The sequence below is a fragment of the Mesoplodon mirus genome (assembly GCF_964341445.2).
Source record: "Mesoplodon mirus genome assembly, chromosome: 11".
Taxonomy (NCBI): Eukaryota; Metazoa; Chordata; class Mammalia; order Artiodactyla; family Ziphiidae; genus Mesoplodon; species Mesoplodon mirus.
The window spans coordinates 93,145,187-93,165,586 of record NC_138987.1 but is presented as its reverse complement, the minus strand read 5'-3'; the positions used below and the strand labels follow the sequence as shown (position 1 = coordinate 93,165,586).

At 47.8% G+C, this 20,400-nt stretch overlaps 1 protein-coding gene across 1 annotated transcript; it reads left to right on the top strand.

The window, feature by feature from the left end:
• Positions 1-2,383: 2,383 nt before the first annotated feature.
• On the top strand, positions 2,384-19,210 carry GPRC5A (G protein-coupled receptor class C group 5 member A). The gene is made up of 4 exons (XM_082636518.1): positions 2,384-2,533; positions 13,917-14,845; positions 17,845-17,903; positions 18,201-19,210. The coding sequence occupies exons 2-4, from the start codon at positions 13,924-13,926 to the stop codon at positions 18,291-18,293; spliced, it is 1,074 nt and encodes a 357-aa protein (XP_082492644.1). The 5' UTR covers positions 2,384-2,533; positions 13,917-13,923; the 3' UTR covers positions 18,294-19,210.
• The last annotated feature ends 1,190 nt before the right edge of the window (positions 19,211-20,400 follow it).

The following is a 20,400-nucleotide window of genomic DNA, read 5'->3' as shown; positions in this document are numbered from 1 at the left end:
GGGGGCGTCTCACGATTACTCAGCTACCCCGCCCTCCTCAGCCTACCTCCCAGCCCTACCCCACCTCTCAGACAGCTGGACCCGCAAGGATTCTGGGGCAGCGCAAGGCACCCAGGGCTCAGATTTTAAGAGGGCGCCCGCCCTTAGGGCTGTGTTAGTGTCACCTTAAATTCTGTGCCCTGAGTGCCTCACCCCAGTCCTGGCTTGGCGCTGGGCTGGCTATTGATAAAGGGATGGGAGGAGGAAAGCAGGTTAAAAGGACGGTAGAAGGGAGAGTGTTAAGAGGACACGGTGGGAAACCTGAAGTCAACAGAAAGGCGCAGACTAATGGGCACAGGCGACCGAGGGCAGGGCTTCAAAACAGGCATCCCCACAAAGCTGTCCTGCACGCAGCCCTGGACCCGCCAGCCATCCAGCCAGCCGGCACTAGGGAAGGAGCAGCAATAGGAAAAACAAAACACACGCACCTCTTTCTCATTAGGTTTCTCCGAGTTTCTTGTGGATGTTGGAGGTAGGGGGATACGGACGCGCAGGCTCAGCGGCCATGGCTCACGGGCCCAGCCGCTCCGCGGCATGTGGGATCTTCCCGGACCGGGGCACGAACCCGTGTCCCCTGCATCGGCAGGTGGACTCTCAACCACTGCGCCCCCAGGGAAGCCCTGACATCATTTTCTTGATGTCATGAACCTCACCCTAGCCTTGGTGATCCAGACACCTAAAATGCCAGTGCCCGAAGAGCCCTTAGAAACGGCTGGTCCAGGGCTTTTGAGCACTTGAACTGTGGCTGGTCCTATCTGGTCAGGGCTGGAAGCATAAAACACATACTGGGCATTTGAGGATGTAGTTTGAAAAAAAAAGAATGTAAAGTAGCTCACTAATATTTTAAATAATAATTGATTACTTGTTGAAATGATAATGTCTGGGGTCTCTTGGGTTACATAAAATACATCATTAAAATTAATTCCTCCTGTTTCTTTTTATTTCTTTTAATGTGGCTGCTAGAAAGTTTAAATTACACATGTGGCTGACCTCCGTGGCTTGATTGACATACCTGTGGGACAAAGCTGAACTAGTTCAACTTCCTCCTTCAGCAGATGAGAAAACTGTGGTCAGGAGAGGAGACCTGATTTAGCAGATGGCACACACTGAAAAGCACTGTCATTTCCAGTCCGTGACAATCACACACACACACACACACAAACACACGCACACGCACGCCTAGGAGCCTGGGAGAGGAGCCCGTGGACTTGAGCTGCAGGCCTCAAGGGAAGTGCTCCAGGACTCAAGACGTTGGCTGTGGTTTCTTGAGAGACAGAAATAAAAACCTAACAAAGGTGGAGGCACTGTCTCCAAAAAGTCACCTTTAAAAAGACTGGAAGCTTGGGGTGTGAGGAGACGTGGGGAGAAAGCCGGGGAGCCCTAGGCCTCCCCGTTCATTATATGCACAGTATCCCAGGTAGCTGACCAGTGTGCTAACTAAGCAGCACCTTAAAAGTGCACAGTGCCCTCCTGCCAGGCAGTGGGGTAGAGCCTTGCCTGAGGCCAGCACCCAGGAGGCAGCCGCTCAGGGATTGTCTGACAAGTCAATAAAGGCAGGTTTCAGTGGGACTGGCTTGATCATGGCCAAGGAGTGGGCAGCGGAGGGAGGGGGCGCCAGACACCAAAGGCAAATTCCTTTATTTCATAATTTTATCTGGCATCCACATTCTCCTCCACCTGTGTCGTCAAGGCTTTAAGAGAAGTAGGAAAGTAGAGAGGGAAACGTCTCCCCATCTCTCCGCACTGGGGCAGCCTTCATGGTGCCCGTCTGGGGACAGCTCTGACCGGTGGAATTGCAGAGCTGACTCTGGGCCCAGGAAGGAGGCTTTTACTTGGCTTCACCTGCCTTGGCTGAGGAGATCCGAGCGGGTGGGCAGCTCCTCCTGTCCCGGGCCTAGCTTCCCAGGGGCCCCAGGACCCAGGAGTCACTCAGGCGCTGCGAGCTGTCTAGCCCTTACCCTGGGTGCACAGGAGTGCCCGGAGCAAGGGCAGGTGTGGCTCCCTCCTTGAGGTGACAGCTGGCAGGACGGATACTGAGCAGTCCCCTCTGACTCCTTTCTTTAACCGCCCCCCCCCACCGTCCTGGGACGTCCTGAGCTGCTGATGCGCCGGGTCGGGGCGGGATGGGTGCCTTGGGTGCCCCCTCCCATCACCACCACCACCTATTTCAAGGGTGGCTGTGCCGCTGACGTCAGGAGGCTTTGGGCTCATTCCCTGGCACGGGGACTTTATTTTCATAACAGCACGCGGTGCCGTGGAACTGGAATAGGCGTGTCCTCTACCCCACCCCACCCTGACCCTCCCCCGCCCCTTGTGTGTCTGCTCACCCGCTCTCTCCCTCCTCCCTCCGGCGACAGCCGCCTTTATAACTGCTCCGCGCCGGGAGGGCGGGATTGCTGCCCGCGGGCTCCGCTAGCACCACCGAGGGACTCCTGTGCTGCCTCTGTGCGCGGGAAGCAGCGCCAAGTTCACTCGCCAAAGCCAAGGTACCAGGGTAAGTGAGGCGCACCGAGCACAGAACGCGCCCGGCCTCGGGACTGAAATCCTCCGGGGGGGACGCGCGGTGGGGAGAGCGGCGCTGGGAGAGGGGGGCGGATACAAGAGGAAAGAAACCCTGGTAATGGACTGCAGCTGGCTCGGAGCACAAAACAATCCCAGGAAAGGAATTCCTGTAGTTTAATTCAATTCAGATCCCACACCCCCTTCCCGGGCTTCCCAGGCTAAGAGGCAGAGAGCAAAAAGATAATCAGGATAAATAGTTTCTGCTCAGACACACTGAACAAACTGAGTAGGTGGAACCCTGGCCAGGCGGGTGAGCTGTTCTGGGGTCAGTCCAGGGGAAGAGAAAAGTAGGAGGAAGATCTTAGAGGAATGGCAGGGGATTGCGTGGGTGGGCCGGAAGAAGGAGATGGTGAGCCCTGGTACCTTGAGTACCCAGGTACTGTGAAGTGTCCATTTATTTTGTCTTTCCACGACAAGTGTGCCTTTCTGAATTTTGGGAAGTAGATTCTAGAAGCCATCCCTTCTCTTGACGTGAGTGTGGCCCTCCGCTCTGCAGCATTCCCTCCTCTGCTGTCCCTTGCGTTGCTCTGGATCCCTGGGTTGAATGTCCATTTGAATGTCCAGTAATAGCCCACCTTCAGGCACCAACCAGATGGGACTCGGGAATGAGCCCAAACTGTCCAAGATGGTCCCTTAAACATCCATGCGAGAAGGAAGGAGAAGCAGCTCCGGTTCAAGGAATTTGAAGGACTTTCCATTCCTGACTTCTTTCCAGACTGATTTTTGCCTCTGAGGGTTTTGTAAACGCCACACCTGTTGAAGGGTTTGGTTGAATCAGCCAGGCCTGTGAACTCATTCCTGAAAGGGAATACTTGGGCCACTTCAGATACGAGGGGCCTGGGGAGGGGTGAGGATGGGGGTTCAGAACTCCGCCCTCTGGTCTGTGTGCTGGCTTCTCCTAGGAGAGGGAAGAAATGGGAGGGGGGTCGGGGAAGGAGGGTCAGCAGAGGTGTCACCCAGGAAGGAGGCTGCTCTGGGGTGTGGAGAGGTAGGTGGGTGCTCCAAGGGCAGATGGGAATGAGCAGAACTCAGAACAAGCTAACATTCCTGGGAAGTGCTCTTAGCCTTGAGTCAGGAAGCCTGATTTCTCATCCCAGCTCTGCAGGCCATGTAGCTGTGAGGAGGCCTGGGCTGGGCCTTGAGTTCCTCCTTAGAGGTCTTGGAAAGGCCCCCAGCTCCTTCCCAGGGCTGAGATTCTAGCCCTTCTCTATCTGTATGTGTCTCTTTGGGCGTCCTCATTGGAGTCTGCTTCTTTGTATTCCACTCCTTAGTGGGAATTGCAGGCAAGAGGGTGTGAAGAAGTTTTGACTGTGATTTTATTCTCATTCTGGGGGTTTGTCTTCAGGTCCACTGCTATTTAAAAATCCACAGACTGAGCTGAGGAAATGGGTAGGAAATGATGTGTTGGTATGATAGGGCCTTTAAAAACAATGAATCGAATAATAATTTTGCTTGAGGAGTCTCAAATTTTCTGAGTAGTTTGGTGTTTTTGCTTCTACTTATATTCCTATTTTTATTGCCTGTGGTCAGATTATATACATTTCTGTGCATGATGTACATTCCTTTACATTTCTTATTTCAGACTTTTTTTTTGGTGTGGTCTAGAATATGCTGTTTTTATAAACATTCCATGACCACTTCAATAAAAGGAATCATATAGAGAGGGCTGGTAAACTACATTCCTGGCTAAACACTTCCCACAGTCTGTTTTTGTAAATAAAGTTTTATTGGAACTCAGTTATGCTCATTGTCTATGTATCATCTATGACTGCTCTCAGCTGCAAACAAATGGCCTGCAAAGCCATTTTCTAAGTTCCTTATTAGCTGGTCCTTTACAAAAAATGTTTGCTGATCACAGATATAGAGGATCTGAATTACATGATTAATAGTAGAGATCTAATAAAATATGAAGATAGGGCATATTAAAGGATCCATACAACATTTATAAAAATTTACCATATTACTATTTGCTTTTTCTATTTCATCTGCTGAAGACTGATAAAGAAGTATTAAAGTTTCTGTAGCTATAGTATTTCTTTTGATTTCTCCTTGTATTTCTGGTAGCTTTTGTTTTAGGTATTTTGGTGCTATATTATTCAGTGCGTAAAAGTTTATGATGGTTGCATCTTCAGTGTGGAGTATTCTTAATTATTATTAAAAAAGATTTGAGGTTAATATAATAGCTTTTAGTCTTGACTAAACTTTGTGTGATATTAATAACTCAACTCTTAACTTAATTTTCTTACCTTGAGCAAGCTATTATTTAACTTTGTACCTGATACATAATACTTGCTAAATAAACATATCTGTTATTGTTGCTTTTTTTTGCACTTATTTTCATTTTTTCCTTTCTTTTGCTTTCAACTTTTCTGAATCTCGTTGTTTTAGGTGAGGTTCTTATAGGTATAATATGGTTTGATTTAGTCTTTTCAAAATAATAAATTACCATTTACATTTATTGTAATAATAGTTGCTTGCTATTGTCACCTAATTTTTGGCCATGTGGTCTGCTCTCTCTATCTTCTCCCACATTAGATAGTCTATATTGTATTTTTAGATACACTGAGTGTATGGTAGTACCATTCTCAGGGTTTAGAAATAAAGGCTTGTAAGGAGAGATAAGTTTAGCTTGGGAACATAAATATGTTACCTTCATATGTTGAAATAAAATACTTGAAAGAAGGTGTCTTTGAGAGCTTTGAGGCGGTATACCAGTAGAGGCCTTCACTTTATCCACCTATTTCCTGGAAGTTTCATATCTTAAAATTCTGGGCCTAAGAGATTTAGTAGTTTCATTCAAAATCTTAAGTTAAAGAAGGGGACTTCCAGTATTTTATTTTATATTTCAGTAATTTATCTAAAGTTCACATGCATTGTTTAGAACAGAGGAAGATGGTAATACCTCCAAAAGTGAATAAATTGGGATGAACACTGCTGTTATACTTGTTTATATCTGTCTGTGGTGGAATGATGATTTATTTTCTCCCAGTTACTACATAGAAATTCAACTCAGTGATGTTATTCAGATGTTATTCATAAGCTGTTGCCATGATGCATCACCTTTATGTCATCAAAATACGGATGGCTTACCCAGAAGAGGGGATCCTGGAGATTTCCCTGTAGACACCTTCCATTTACAGCTAATCCTTCACTTAGGGCAGAGAAATTTCTGTGGGACTCCAGCCTTATCTTAGAGCTCAGCCTATATAAAAATATAAGCATTAGCATCAGCACATATTCAGCTCCCCAAATTCTTCCTCCCCATTACTCATACTTGCTAATGAATAACTTGTTTTGAGTTACATTCACACTCAGTGTTACTCCAAAACATTTGCTCAACAACCACTGTGCAGAGCACATAGGGAGATACCAACAAATAGAAGACTTGCTCTATTTCCTTAAGAAGCTTGTTATCTGATAGGCGAGTTAGCACTGATATTAATGTATAAGATATGACATATATATGGAAAAACTTGAGCACCGAGAAATACTTAATTGTAAAAACTATGAAGAGATCTACAAATTTAGAATGAGATGGGACTAATCATTAAAAAACCCTCAAGGTAGAGGTAAGTTTTGGGTCAGGTTTCTAAGAAACATGGTACATGAATTGTGACTAGGAGAAGGGTCTTTCTGGCAAGGAGAATAATGCACGTGATGAGGCAAAGAGCGACTTTGTAAGAGAGGGTCTTAGATGAGCCCCAGTTCCCTTCCAGATAGAAAATACTCTTGGCAGTTTTGCTTACCTTGCATAGATGGGGGGAGGGGAGTTAGGAAACCAGGAAAATGTGGGTGGGAGGACCAGTTGGAGAAAAGCCTTGAAACTTACATTGAGGCTGAATCTGTTATAACAGACAAAAAGGAGCTGATATGCTTTTAATTAATTATTTATTTTTCTTTTGTTATGCTTTTAAATTGCTAAACCCAAAGATTCCTTCCCACGCCTTCTCTTCTTTGCTGCCCTTGTAGCATTTAACTCCATCAACCACTCTTTGGGAAACTGCTCCTTGACTTCTAGGAAACCAGCCGGGCTTATTTCTTGTACAAACCCTGGCAATTTCTTTTGAACAACCTTTGCTGACTCCTGCTTCCATGAGACGGTGTCCCAGGGTTCTGTCCTTGGCTCTCTTGCTGCCGTGCATGCTCCCTGTGTGATCTGGTCTCCTCCAAAGCCTTCCGATACCTGCTATGAGCCCGTGACCCCCCATCTGTGCTCATAGCCCAAACCTCTCCTGAGCCTCAGACTCACATGTTCAAGCACGCAGGGTCAGCACAATCTGGTGTCGTGGAGCCTGGCTTTTATTTATTTTTTATTTAAAAATTTTTTTGGCTGCGCCACTCAGCTTGCAGGATCTCAGTTCCCTGACCAGGGATTGAACCCGGGCTGTGGTGGTGAAAGTGCTGAGTCCTAACCACTGGGCCACCAGGGAACTCCCAGGAGCCTGGCTTCTAAGAGCCAGGTGATCTTGGGCAAGTTATTTAATGTCTCTGTTCCTCTGTTTCCTCCACTGTAAAAAGAGGGCATAATCTGGCATGAACACACACACACCCCTCACTATATATGAGATAGATCACCAACAAGGACCTATTGTATAGCATAGGGAATTCTACTCAATACTCTGTGATAACCTATATGAGAAAAGAATCTAAAAAAGAATGAATATATGTATATGTATAACTGAATCACTTAGCTGTACACCTGAAACTAGCCCAACATTGTAAATCAACTATACTCCGATAAAAAAAAGATCTTAGTTCCCCAACCAGGGATCGAACCTGTGCTCCCTGTGGTGGAAGCGTGGAGTCTTAACCACCGAACTGCCAGGGAAGTCCTCCCAGTTCATCTTAGATTTAACAAAGTTAAACTGGATATCTCTCCTCACGAGCCTGTATTTTTAAGTTCCATTTGGTTCTACCTTCTTAAAATCTCCCACCATTCCCTGCCCATCTTTCAGGCCTCATCTCCCCCTGGTCTCCTCTCTAAAGCCTTTTTTTTTTTCTACTGCTTTAGGTAGAGTGGGTCACTGTTTTCCGTGTACCCTCAGCATTCCCTGCACACTCTGCAACCCTTATTTGTATGTCAGTGTGACTCTGTTGGTGCTCCTAGGGGCAGCGGCCACACTTTCTGTCTGCGGGTCTGCATGATTTGTACACTTAACACAGCAAATGCAGGGAGATTGACCAAATGCAGGATTGCTTATTTTGGAGACTTCTTAGATGTGGTTTAAATAGAGAGAGTCTTGAACAGACTTGTGGTTGCCAAGGGGAGAGGTGTAAGGGAGGGATGGATTGGGAGTTTGAGGTTAGCAGATGCAAACTATTATACAGAGAATGGATAAACAACAAGGTCCTATTGTATAGCACAGGGAACTATATTCAATATACTGTAATAAACCATAATGGAAAAGAATATGAAAAAGAATATATACATATGTATAACTGAATCACTTTGCTGTACACCAGGACCTAACACAGCACTGTAAATCAACTATACTTCAATTTCAAAAAAAAAAAATAGAGTGAAGCTGGAGTCGGGGAGAAAGGCTTCAGAGAGCATAATAGTGATTTAGAGATGAAACAAAAGATTAAATTCTAATTAAGACTACTCATAAAGGGATATTCTTCCTAACTAATTCACACTGGATGTGTAACTTCATCTCTCCAAGAGTCAGTCTTATCATGAATAAAATGGGTTGTAGGAATATTAAATAAGAAAATAGATGTAAAAGCATGTAAATGAGTGAACACACATAGAAAACAGAAACACTCAGCATCGAGCCTGGCTCATAAGAGGACTCAGTATGTGACAGTGGTTGTCATTAGTGTTAATCATACTTATATTGTGACTATTGTTATTACTACTGATTGAATGTGGCAATTCCAAGAATAGAGAGGAAATTAAAATGCTAGGAAATTGCCAATTTGCCTGGCTTGGGATGGTGTGAAGGCCCAGCTTTGACAAACATTTGAGTTATTTGATCTCATTCCCCAGGCAGTTGTCCTAAGAGGTCAGGATCGTCCTCTTTTTATTTTATTTTTATTAAAAATATTTTTTATTGGATATAGTTGATTTACAATGTTGTGTTAGTTTCAGGTGTACAGCAAAGTGAATCAGTTATACATGTATCGTCGTCTTCTTTTTAGACGACAGAAGGAGACAGATCTCTTAAGGAGGAACATAAGGTCAGCTCTGGGCAAGATTCAGGGTCGCGGGTAATTCCTGCTCAGATAATCTGGGGTGGGCCGCAAACAGTCAGCTCGGCAACCTACTAGGTCTGGACGTAAGTAACTCCAGACACCTCCCCACCTCTCTGGGGAAAGAGGAGTCTCAGAGGTTGCAAAGGAGAAGCTGAGAGACCCTTCACATGCTGGCATTCGTCCCTGCATCCCAGTCAATGCCGTGTGTCAAGGCCAGTCTAGGGCCAGTCCTGCTCTAGCACCCCTGTGGCTCTGTCTGGCAGGTGAGCGTTCACCCTGCGTCTTGAGTCCAGCTCGTACTCAGACCCTTCAACCTCACCTCCAGCCCTGGTCTGGGGTTTGGTTAGGAGTTTGCGGCACATATTCTTTTTTTTTTTTTTTTTAAACATCTTTATTGGAGTATAATTGCTTTACAATGGTGTGTTAGTTTCTGCTTTATAACAAAGTGAATCAGCTATACATATACATATATCCCCATAATCTCCTCCCTCTTGCGTCTCCCTCCCACCCTCCCTATCCCACCCCTCTAGGTGGTCTCAAAGCACCGAGCTGATCTCCCTGTGCTATGCGGCTGCTTCCCACTAGCTATCTATTTTACATTTGGTAGTGTACATATGTCCATGCCACTCTCTCGCTTTGTCCCAGTTTACCCTTCCCCCTCCCCATATCCTCAAGTCCATTCTCTAGTAGGTCTGTGTCTTTATTCCCGTCTTACCCCTAGGTTCTTCATGACATTTTTTCCCTTAAACTCCATATATATGTGTTAGCATACGGTATTTGTCTTTCCCTTTCTGACTTACTTCACTCTGTATGACAGACTCTAGGTCTATCCACCTCATTTCAAATAGCTCAATTTCGTTTCCTTTTATGGCTGAGTAATATTCACATATTCTTTTAATGACAGGAAATGGGGCAGGAAGGAGGCTGAGGGGGAGGGGGAAAGTGATTTGGAAATTGTCTACAAGGAGTTCCCCAGAGGGGTGAACAGAGGAACTGGACATGGGCTCAGACCCCCTCGTGCAGCACCCAGCCCCGCTTTGGAGAGGATCGGGGTTCCAGGAGACGGTGTCCGCACACAGAGGCCGCTGAAACCCCTTTCCTAAAGGGGCGGAGTCACAGGGCTGGGAATTGAGCGCCGCGACCCCCTCCTTCCCCGTCCTCCCCTCCCCCTCAGCCCCGGCTTCTGGTTCTTCTTCCTCCTTTCCCTCTCCCTTCCCTCCCTCCTGCGGTTTTGTTTTTTTAACCTGTCATGCCTTGGCTCACCTGAAAAGGGTTTAAGGCAGTGCTGAGGGATGTCAGGGTCGGTCTTGGTTGTGGGTGTTGGTGGATTATTGGAAGGCGGTAGTTGGCTCAGCTTCTGTAATAAGTGAAGAGGGTCTCACCCTCATGACTCAAAGTCCTGTCTCGTGTCTCAGGCCAGAGGCTGCACACGCTGAAACCTCACCGTCTCCCTCCAGAGTGCAGGGTTTAGTCAATCAGGGAAGTGAGTGGGAGTGAATGACTGGATTCCAGTAACTCCCTCTGCTTACCTGCTCTGCTTGCTCAGGATCCACGCTACCAGAAGACACCTGGGGTCACTTAGACAGGAGCCCAGCCGCGGCCAGGGCTGCCCCCGTTTGGTCTTTGTAGGAGCAAGTCCTTTCCGGGTTGGACCCTAGGTCTCTCTGCCCTTTTTTGTCTTTGCTGTGCCTCGCAACTTGTGGGATCTTAGTTCCTCGACCAGGGATTGAACCCGGGCCACGGCAGTGAGGGCGCGGAGTCCTAAGCATTGGACCACCAGGGGATTCCCGTAGGTCTGTCTGCCCTTGACTCTGGTTATGAGCAGACATAACCGGACCACAATCTGGTTATGACTCTGGTCATACGATGTCCCCGTGACCACCAGTTCCATTTCATTTTCTCCATCTGCTCCAGCCCTTAGGTTCTTCTGGGAGGCTGTTGCTTTAGCTCCTGGCGGTTTCTAATCCTAAATGCTGATGCTTCCCTTTTCTTCCTCAAACCCTGCTTGCTAGAAGACCTCAGCTTCTCAGAGCCCTGTCCTTTGTCCCCAGCCACCTTCCTGCTGGCTCATCTGGGCCATTCCCTATGTGACCCAGCGCCTCCTTAGTGCAGACCTGCTTGTGAGTGCGTTTGGTGAGTTTGATTTCTCTCTGACAAATTTCAAAGTGCTTAGGACACTTCAGACCCATTGCAAAATCGCTGTCATGCTGGGGAAGGGGTGGAGAGGGTGAATTAGGAAGGATAATTCCAAAAAAATTAGTCACTCAGATAGAAAATTACTTACTCAGAAGTTTTAAAAAAAGACGTTTGAGAGAATTGAGAACTATGAACCCTAACTGGATATTTGATATTAAAGGGTCATCGTTAATTTTTTATTTATTTTTATTTTTATTTTTTTTGTGGTACGCCGGCCTCTCACTGTTGTGGCCTCTCCCGTTGCGGAGCACAGGCTCCGGACGCGCAGGCCCAGCGGCCATGGCTCACGGGCCCAGCTGCTCCGCGGCATGTGGGATCTTCCCGGACAAGGGATCGAACCCGTGTCTCCTGCATTGGCAGGCAGATTCTTAACCACTGTGCCACCGGGGAAGTCCTTGATCTTTTTTGAAAAAATTCTTTTCCATTGTGATTTATTACAGGATATTGAATATAGTTCCCTGTGTTATGCAGTAGGACCTTGTTTATCCATTTTACATATAATAGTTTACATCAGCTAACCCAAACTCCCAATCCATCCCTCCCCCACCCCCTCCCTCTTGGCAACCACAAGTCTGTTCTTTATGTCTGTGAGTCTGTTTCTGTTTCATGGATAAGTTCATTTGTGTCATATTTTGTGATTTGGTTTTGAAGAGACAAGATGGAAGGGGAGGGGAGGGCGTTCTTTTTCATCTTGGGTTGATCACAGCACCCCTGCAGTACTGTGAAGGGCCCGAGAAATCTTGTTTGTAAACATTTATGTGTATGTGGTGCAGAAATTCTGAGCTGTTTTTTCTGCTATAAGGAAAGAGGCAGGACTCTGGATATTTTTTGCTTTTTCCTGCTTCTCAATCCTAGCTGTCTTCTTCTTGCTGATTTCTTTATGCACATTTTCTCCCAATTTGGCACTAGGAGAGGCCAAGAGCTTTCACCTGTGCTTTTCTATGGAGGGGGTCTCAATGAGCCTTCCCTTCTTTTAACTCTGGCCCCGCTCCCCGCCCCCCCAATATTTGTCTTCTAGTCAATTCAAAAGATTTCTCTGTTGAGTGAGCAATCCTATCAGAAAAAGAAAAACTAGAGCAAAAAAAAAAAATTACATGCATACATTGTATACAACAAATCAAAAAGAATTGTGCCATAGAAACTTATAAACAGTAATATAGTTCAGAAAAAAATTATAGTTTTGTTGAGAAGCTGTTAAAACCACAGCGGTCTTGAATTTCAACCTCTTATCTGACACTGACTTTGGAATTTGAGAATCATCCATTTGAGGAAATATACAAACTCCTTTCCCTTCCCATTTCCCAACTCATCTTCCCACGTGTGCCCTGAATCCCTAGGAATTCGATTTCTTGGGGTTTGGGAAATCAGCTGGGTCTAAAATTGACATGGAGATTGTGGAAGGAAAAAAGGCAGCAGATCTGGGAGATTAAGGACAGATGTATAGGCAGTAAGCTGCACTACCTCAAGTCGATGTCTGATTATCCCTGAGTGGGTGAGTAGATTACCTGCTTTGTGGATCATCTGTCACCTGGGAGCACCTACCCTTCGTGGGGCTGAACTAAGAGAGTAGAATTAGGACCACAAGTAGCTGGTTTATGGGGCATCTGATGAGGGAAAGAAGGTGGAGGGAATATCTCAGATTGCATTCTAAGGCCAATTAGAACTCCCTGGAGAGGTAGCACCTATAGTAATTAAGACCAGGGATCCTCAACTAGAGCCAGATAAACTGGATTCAAATCCTGCATCTGCCATTTCCTGGCTGTGTGATGTTGGGCAAGTAACTTGATCTCTCCCTGCCTCAGTCTCCTCATCTGTCAAATAGGGATAATCATTTTTACCTAATAGGATTGCTATCAAATTAAACTAATAAATCTATATATATGAGAAGTGATTAGAAGGGTTTCTGATTCATAGGAAAAATGAGCATTAGCTATTGGTAATATTTTTTGCTGGGTCACCCACTGTTTTTGTGTCATCCAGGCCATCCCTCCTAACAGGTAGCTAATTAAGAGCTCACTATGGGGAATTCCCTGGCGGTCCAGTGGTTAGGACTCCACACTTTCACTGCCGAGGGCATGGGTTCGATCCCTAGCTGGGGAATTAAGATCCAAGAAGCCGCAATGCGTGGCCAACCCTATGACAGGGAAGACCCCTTCCATTGCTTTTCTGGATTAGCAGAGCCATCCTTACAAGCCTTAATTAAGAAGGGAAAAGAATATGTGACCTCAGAGCTGAAGAAGAGGACCCAGTGGCTGAGAGGGGAAGGCTGGCCTTCCGCAGAGAAATCTACAGTTCAGATAACTCCTCTTGTCCATGGGAGAATGGGATGCTCACAAATAATATCTGAGGCTGGGCCCAAGGTGGAAAAAAACTGGAGACTGACAAATTATGTTTAAAGTGTTTACTTTTTAAATTTTTTGGCCACACTGCCCTGCTTGTGGGATCTTAGTTGCCTGACCAGGGATCCAATCTGGATCCCACTCGTGAGAGCCCTGAGTGCTAACCACTGGACTGCCAGGGAGTTCCCAAAGTGTTAACTTTATGGTTACCTATTTCCATGTTCACCAGTTCTTAAGGAAACACTAGCCAAACATATCAGGAACCCTGGCAAGTTATTTGTGACGTATTTTTTGAGATGTGACTCTGAAACACCTCATCAGAGCCCTGGGCCTTCTGGCTTCAGGGTAAATATTAATATAGTTAAACTGCGGGGAGGAAGGTCTGAGATTGTTTCTTCCCTTCATCAGCCTTTAGAATTTGCCATGAGAGGTGGAGAACAGCTAGTAGCTTGATCTAACGTTGTAAGTTCAGGGGCAAAACCCTGGCTAAATATACGAAAATAGCTTCCAAATCGTTTTTGGTCCTCTGTGCCTGAGTTTGTGGGGAGATTCACCCCCACCTGCAACTTTGCTTTCTTGCAGGACGAGAATGGGCACAGTTGCCCCTGATGGTTGCCGCTCGGACCTGGACCCCAGGTACCACAGGCTCTGTGATAAGAAGGCAGTCTGGGGCATCGTCTTAGAGGCCTTGGCTGCGGTGGGTGCTGTGACCTCGGTGGCCTTCATGATCGCCCTCCTGGTCTTCATCTGTAAGGTGCAGGACTCCAACAGGCGCAAAGTGCTCCCCACCCAGTTCCTCTTTCTCCTGGGTGTGCTGGGGATCTTTGGCCTCCCCTTTGCCTTCATCATCAGCCTCGACGGCAGCACGGGGCCCACACGCTTCTTCCTCTTCGGCATCCTCTTTGCCCTCTGCTTCTCCTGCCTCCTGGTTCACGCCTTCAACCTGACGAAGCTGGTCCAAGGGAGGCAGCCCCTCTCCATGCTGGCGATGCTGGGCCTGGCCCTGGCCTTCAGCCTGGTGCAGGATGTCATCGCCATCGAGTATGTGGTCCTCACCATGAACAGGACCAACGTCAACATCTTCTCTGAGCTTTCTCCTCATCGGCGCAACGAGGACTTTGTCATGCTGCTCATCTACGTCTTGTTCCTGATGATGCTGACCCTCTTCACGGCCTCTTTCACCTTTCGGGGATCCTTCTCTGGCTGGAAGAGACACGGGGCCCACATCTACCTCACTACGCTCCTCTCCATTGCCATCTGGGTGACGTGGATCACCCTGCTCTTTGTTCCTACCCCTGGCCCCCAGTGGGATGACACCATCCTCAGTTCAGCCTTGGTGGCCAATGGCTGGGTCTTCCTGTTGGCTTATATTGCACCCGAGCTTCAGCTGCTCACAAAGCAACGGAACCCCATGGATTACCCTGTGGAGGATGCTTTCTGTAAACCTCAGCTCATGAAGCAGAGCTATGGTGTGGAGAACGTAGCTTATTCGCAAGAGGGAATCACTCAAGGTATAGAGCCTGGCTGGGTAGAGAATCCCTTGTGGGAAAATGGGGGAGAATCATAAGATATTATTACTGTAAGGAACATGCAAGATTACCAGGCCATACTCCCGATAGAACAGATAAGGTCCCCAAGGCTCAGATCTTACTTAAAATCGTCCAGCTAGAGGGACCTACCTGGTGGTGCAGTGGTTAAGAATCCACCTGCCCATGCAGGGGACACAGGTTCGAGCCCTGGTCTGGGAAGATCCCACATGCCACGGAGCAACTAAGCCTGTGTGTCACAACTACTGAGCGTGCACTCTAGAGCCCGCGAGCCACAACTACTGATGCCCGCACACCTAGAGCCCATGCTCTGCAACAAGAGAAGCCACCGCAATAAGTCTGCACACTGCAATGAAGAGTAGCCCCCGCTCGCTGCAACTAGAGAAAGCCTGCGTGCAGCAACAAAGACCCAATGCAGCCAAAAAATAAACAAATAAATGAATAAAAATTAAAAAAAGAAAAACTCATCCAGCGAATTAGAGACAAGTAGAACTAGAAGCTGGCCTTGGTGGTCTTTATCTAGTATGTTCTACCCAATACCATGTAGATTTCTCTGAATCAAAACAAAATGGAGCAAAGGAATGGAAAAAGAATGGTTAGATAAATTCCCAGAGACAAGTGGGTGAGATAGTGTTCTTTATAAATGTCAACTAGGCAGTCCTTCCAGAAATGTGGAGCCTTTGTAGACTTGAGTGCACAAAACCCAGCCGTGCAGTGACCACAGAGCACAGAGTGGGGAGAAAGCTCTTTTATCATCAACCCATGGGAATCTCCATAAATTTACTGAGGATTTCGATGTAGCCTGAAGAGATACATTTTACTGCCCATCTGGGGCCCACAGGAGGGAATTTTGCTCTTGTCTGGAGTCCTGAGCAGCCAGGCTGCACTGATAGCCAGAAACTATTGGTCTCTTGGGTTTACATCAGCCTCTGGGCCTAATCAGGGGAAGGGAGTGGGTATGGGACAGGAGTGAGGGACCTCCAAGGCCAGGTTCATAGCTCCAGCTAGTAAATTTCTTTGCGCTTGAAGCCTTCAGTGCAAAGCTTGCCGGTGTTTCTCTCGGCAGCCCTGGTCCTGTGCCGTGGGAAGAGTGAAGGGAGGGGGAGGGCCGGAGGGGAGATTTTACCACCCACCCCCTCCTGTGCATTCCCAGTGGACACTCTCACTCTGTCACCTCACGCTTGGACTCTGTGTTATTGGTCCCTAACTAGTCTTCCTTCCCTTATTATTAATTAATTTAGGCTGTGCAGGGTCTTAGTTGCGGCACGTGGGATCTTTAGTTGCGGCACGTGGGATCTTTAGTTGCGGCACGTGGGATCTTTAGTTGTGGCATGTGGGATCCAGTTCCCCAACCGGGGATCGAACCCGGGCCCCCTGCATTGGGAGCTCGGAGTCTTACCCACTGGACCACCAGGGAAGTCCCTAGTCTTCTGTCCTTTAATGCTTCTTTCCCTTCATCCCATTGGCCATTGCCGGCCTCCCCTCCCTAAAATACTTCTCTGGCCACCACCCCTTCCTGCCCACACGCCTCACTGGCGCCCCAGCATCCACTGCATTTCCTGAATCCTTGGTGAGGCTTTTCACAGCCCGAACCCACTACCCCTGAAGCTGTGTGTCAGTTCAAACAAACCAAGTCCCTGCAGTTTCCTGCCTGCGTGTCTGGGCTCAGAGAGCGTCTGTCCTCTGCCTGACGCGTCCCTCCGTATTCTTGCCCTTTTGCAGAGTCCGTATTCCCCAGTCTCCCTCAGCCTTTGCTCTGCCCGCCTAACTCTAGACCTTATCAGAGTCTGTCTCATTGCATAGTTATTTGTGTAGCTGTCATGTATTCCGGACTCTCCAGCGGCACCCTCAGGGCAGGAGTCATTCTGATTAATCCTTCTATTCCTCACAATATCTTACAGACAGAAGGTGTTTAAGTATTTATTGAGTAAACTGAGCAGGTAAATTTGGTGGGAAATAAATGGATTGCTTTACATTGTATTTATTTATTTATTTAGCCGTGCCCTGCGGCATGTGGGATCTTAGTTCCCCAACCAGGGATCGAACCGAACCCAGGCCATGACAGTGAAAGCGCCGAGTCCTAACCAGTGGACTGCCAGGGAGTTGCCTAAATCGTATTCATGATGAGCGTATGTGTTTACTCGTCTGTTCCTGAGTTTAAATCCCTCTGATTTTGGACTTCCCTGGTGGTCCAGTGGTTAGGACTCGGTACTTCCACTGCAAGGGGCATGGCTTCCATCCCTGGTTGGGGAAATAACATCCCACATGCTGCGTGGTGCGGTGAAAAAAAAAAATCCCTCTGATTTCCCCTAAATACACAGAAAACAATTACTCACAGGTTCTATCCCTTCATAAAGAAAATCATGACTTTTTCCCCCCCTGGTTGGGCAGGTAAGGAAGTGGGTAAATCTCCAGTGAGATTCTCTCTAGGTACACCTCCAGCCAGATCTATGTCTGAAAAGACTGGTGTCAAATGTGCTTCTGGAGGGCTTCCCTGGTGGCGCAGTGGTTGAGAGTCCGCCTGCCGATGCAGGGGACACGGGTTCGTGCCTCAGTCTGGGAGGATCCCACATGTCACGGAGCCTGTGCGTCTGGAGCCTGTGCCCCGCAACGGGAGAGGCCACAGCAGTGAGAGGCCCGCGTACCGCAAAAAAAAAAAAAAAAAAAAAAAGTGCTTTTGGACTGGTCCTAGGATGAGGAGGGCTCTGGAGAGGTTTTGGAAAGCATTTCCCTAGTGATTATACGTGGCTAGTTATTCATTTGTTCAACCAGTTTGGGGCTGACTCTGTGCCTGGGCTTGAGGACGCAGTCTCCTCCACATGAAACTGACCATCTACCAGGGAGACAGAGGATTAAAGGGATAAAGCATCATGCTTTATAAATAACTCAACTGGGGCGAGCACAGGTGGGGGCTGTCAAGGAGGGAACCCTGACATTTACCTAATCCGCATTGTCTGTTTCAGGTACTGAAGAGACAGGTGACACGTTCTATGCCCTGTACTCCACCCATTTCCCGCTGCAGGTTGGTGAGCTCTTTCTCCTTTTTCATCAGCAGTGTTAGCACCCCAGGAGCATTTGTCCTTTGGGACTAGATGATGTTGCCACTCTGATGGCCCCTAGATGCCTCCTAGAAAGGATCGCGGGTCTACTTTCCTGTAATCTGCCTCATGGGATTGGGACAGGAGACTGGAGTGCAGGGCAGGGGAGGGCTTAGAGGAGGGGAAGGAAAGTTAGACTCCTGCCCAGGTTGGAGTGCAGAGTGCTGTGGCAATGGCCGGGAAGTGGAGTGGGTTGAACAATATGGGTGTTTTCTTTTCAGAATCGGAACTCCCCAAAGGATTTCTCCATTCCGCGGGCCCAGAGTGGGGTTAGCCCTTACAGTGACTATGAAGGAAGGAAAGATGTCAGTTAACATGTCCCGAAGGGTGGGATGAACACAGCAAGTCAGCAGAGCCAGCGGGGAGTTCATGGGATGTGGGCTGAGTCCTGAGTCTTCCCAGGAAGCTGTACAGAACATCACAGGAAGACCTCGCCTCCCTGCAGCCTTCAGCCGTGATTCTTCTGTTCTGGGGTTAATGAGGACCGACGGGACCGCAGTTCTCAGCAGCACTGTACTTGTTTCCTTTGTCCCATAGTTAGGCTACTTCTCTCGAGTGGGAGTCTCGGGCAACTCAGGGTGGCCCTTAACCATCCCTGCCATCTTACACATGACTCAGGCTAACCATCCCTGCCATCTTACACATGACTCAGGCTCTGGTCATCTGACCACACACTGGCTCAATCAGCCTCAGAAGCCAACTTTTCCAACTGTGGGCTGATTCTGTGAGAATCGCTTGGCTCAGAGCAGAGCTGCAAACCTGAGCAAACCAGCAAAGGCCTGTCTCTCAGATCACCCCACCCACATCTACACTGGAAGCCAACTTACCCACACCTCCCTTCAGGCCCGGATGGCAGAGGCTAAAAGTCACCCGAAAATTGCTAACCTCTGTGATGCTGCCTAACCAGGGTCCCCAGCGCCAATTCACTCCCAGACTCACTGTTGGTCCCCAGACTCACCTCCCTGCCCTGTGCTTCACCGGGAGATCTCCCTCCAGCCCTCACCAGCATGGACAAGCCCAGTTTCTCTCTGCCAGGAGAATGTGTGCACTGGGTTGCTCTAAGTTCTGCTCGGTGCTCTAAGCACTGATTCTTCTCCCATTCCCTCGCTCCTCAGACCGTGTTCACCCCCTGCGTTCTGGAAGTGGGTATTGTCCACTCACGGGGGAGTGTGCCTTGTAAAATAAGTTACTCACCGTTCTTCACTGGAGATGCAATAAAGGTGTGGTGGCAGCTCTTGGACTGTTGCTGTGGCAGTGTGAGCGGTGGACACCGGACACGGGGAGAGTCGCAGGCTAGCTCTCGTCTTCACGTGGGAGCTGAAGTTCAAGGTTCAGTCCCACTGGGCGTGGACTTGACCTGTCTTTCCTCCTCCTTACGTCTACGACAAGTGTGTGTTCCCCAGTTTTGGGGGTGAGCGGCAAAGGTGAGGGGGAAGCTGGGAAGGGTCACGGACCTGAGGTTTTGCTCCAGGAAACAGAGAAGTGGCAACTTCAGAATGGGGTTTGGCAGCCCGGGTCAGACAGGGAAGAGACCTCAAAGGCAGTTTCTGGTTTCATCTGAGGTTTAATGGTAGGAGGGGATAAATCCAGATCCCTAATTTGACAGAATTGGTTCATAATATCTCTCGGAAAAGACAAGGGCACCTAACAATGATCATTTGCTTAATCCCAGAAACGGCTTTGTGGGGCAGGGCAATTGAAACTCGCTTTTGGGTGAAGAAGAAAGAAAGAAATCTCCATGCACAGAAACTGAATGACCTTGACGAGATTATAGCTGAGTTAGGGAGTGACCACCTAAGAGCCTGCTCTCATCACAAAGAAAACCCAGTTTTCTGGGGAGAGGTTGGAGAGGAATTAATGACTTGCCGAATTAGGGATATTGACATTCCACAGAGATTTAGTTGATTGTTTCCCATATGACTTCGCACTCACATTAGCCCAGCTTTGTATTGAAAAGGGGAATTTCAAATGATGATTTGGATCCTTCTAGACTATTCAAGTCTTCCCAAAGAGGCCATAACCCAGTGAGGTTTGTTGTGAAGAGAAAACAATATCGTTTCATGGATATTGTCTATCACAGTGTGGATACTCAAGAAACATGTATTTCCTTCCCTCTTTTCTTTCCTCCTCTGTCTCTGGCCTGTCAACCAAGCAAAGGGGGCTGAGTGAGAGGTAAAGGCACAAAATATTCTGGATTTGCTTTCTTATTAAGGAAAGCATGTGCCAGGCCTTTGTAGCCCCATGATGACCATCCTCAAGCGTCTTCAAAAACAGGAGAGGGGGGCTTCCCTGGTGGCGCAGTGGTTAAGAATCTGCCCGCCAATGCAAGGGACACGGGTTCGAACCCTGGCCCGGGAAGATCCCACATGCTGCGGAGCAACTAAGCCCATGTGCCACAACTACTGAGCCTGCGCTCAAGAG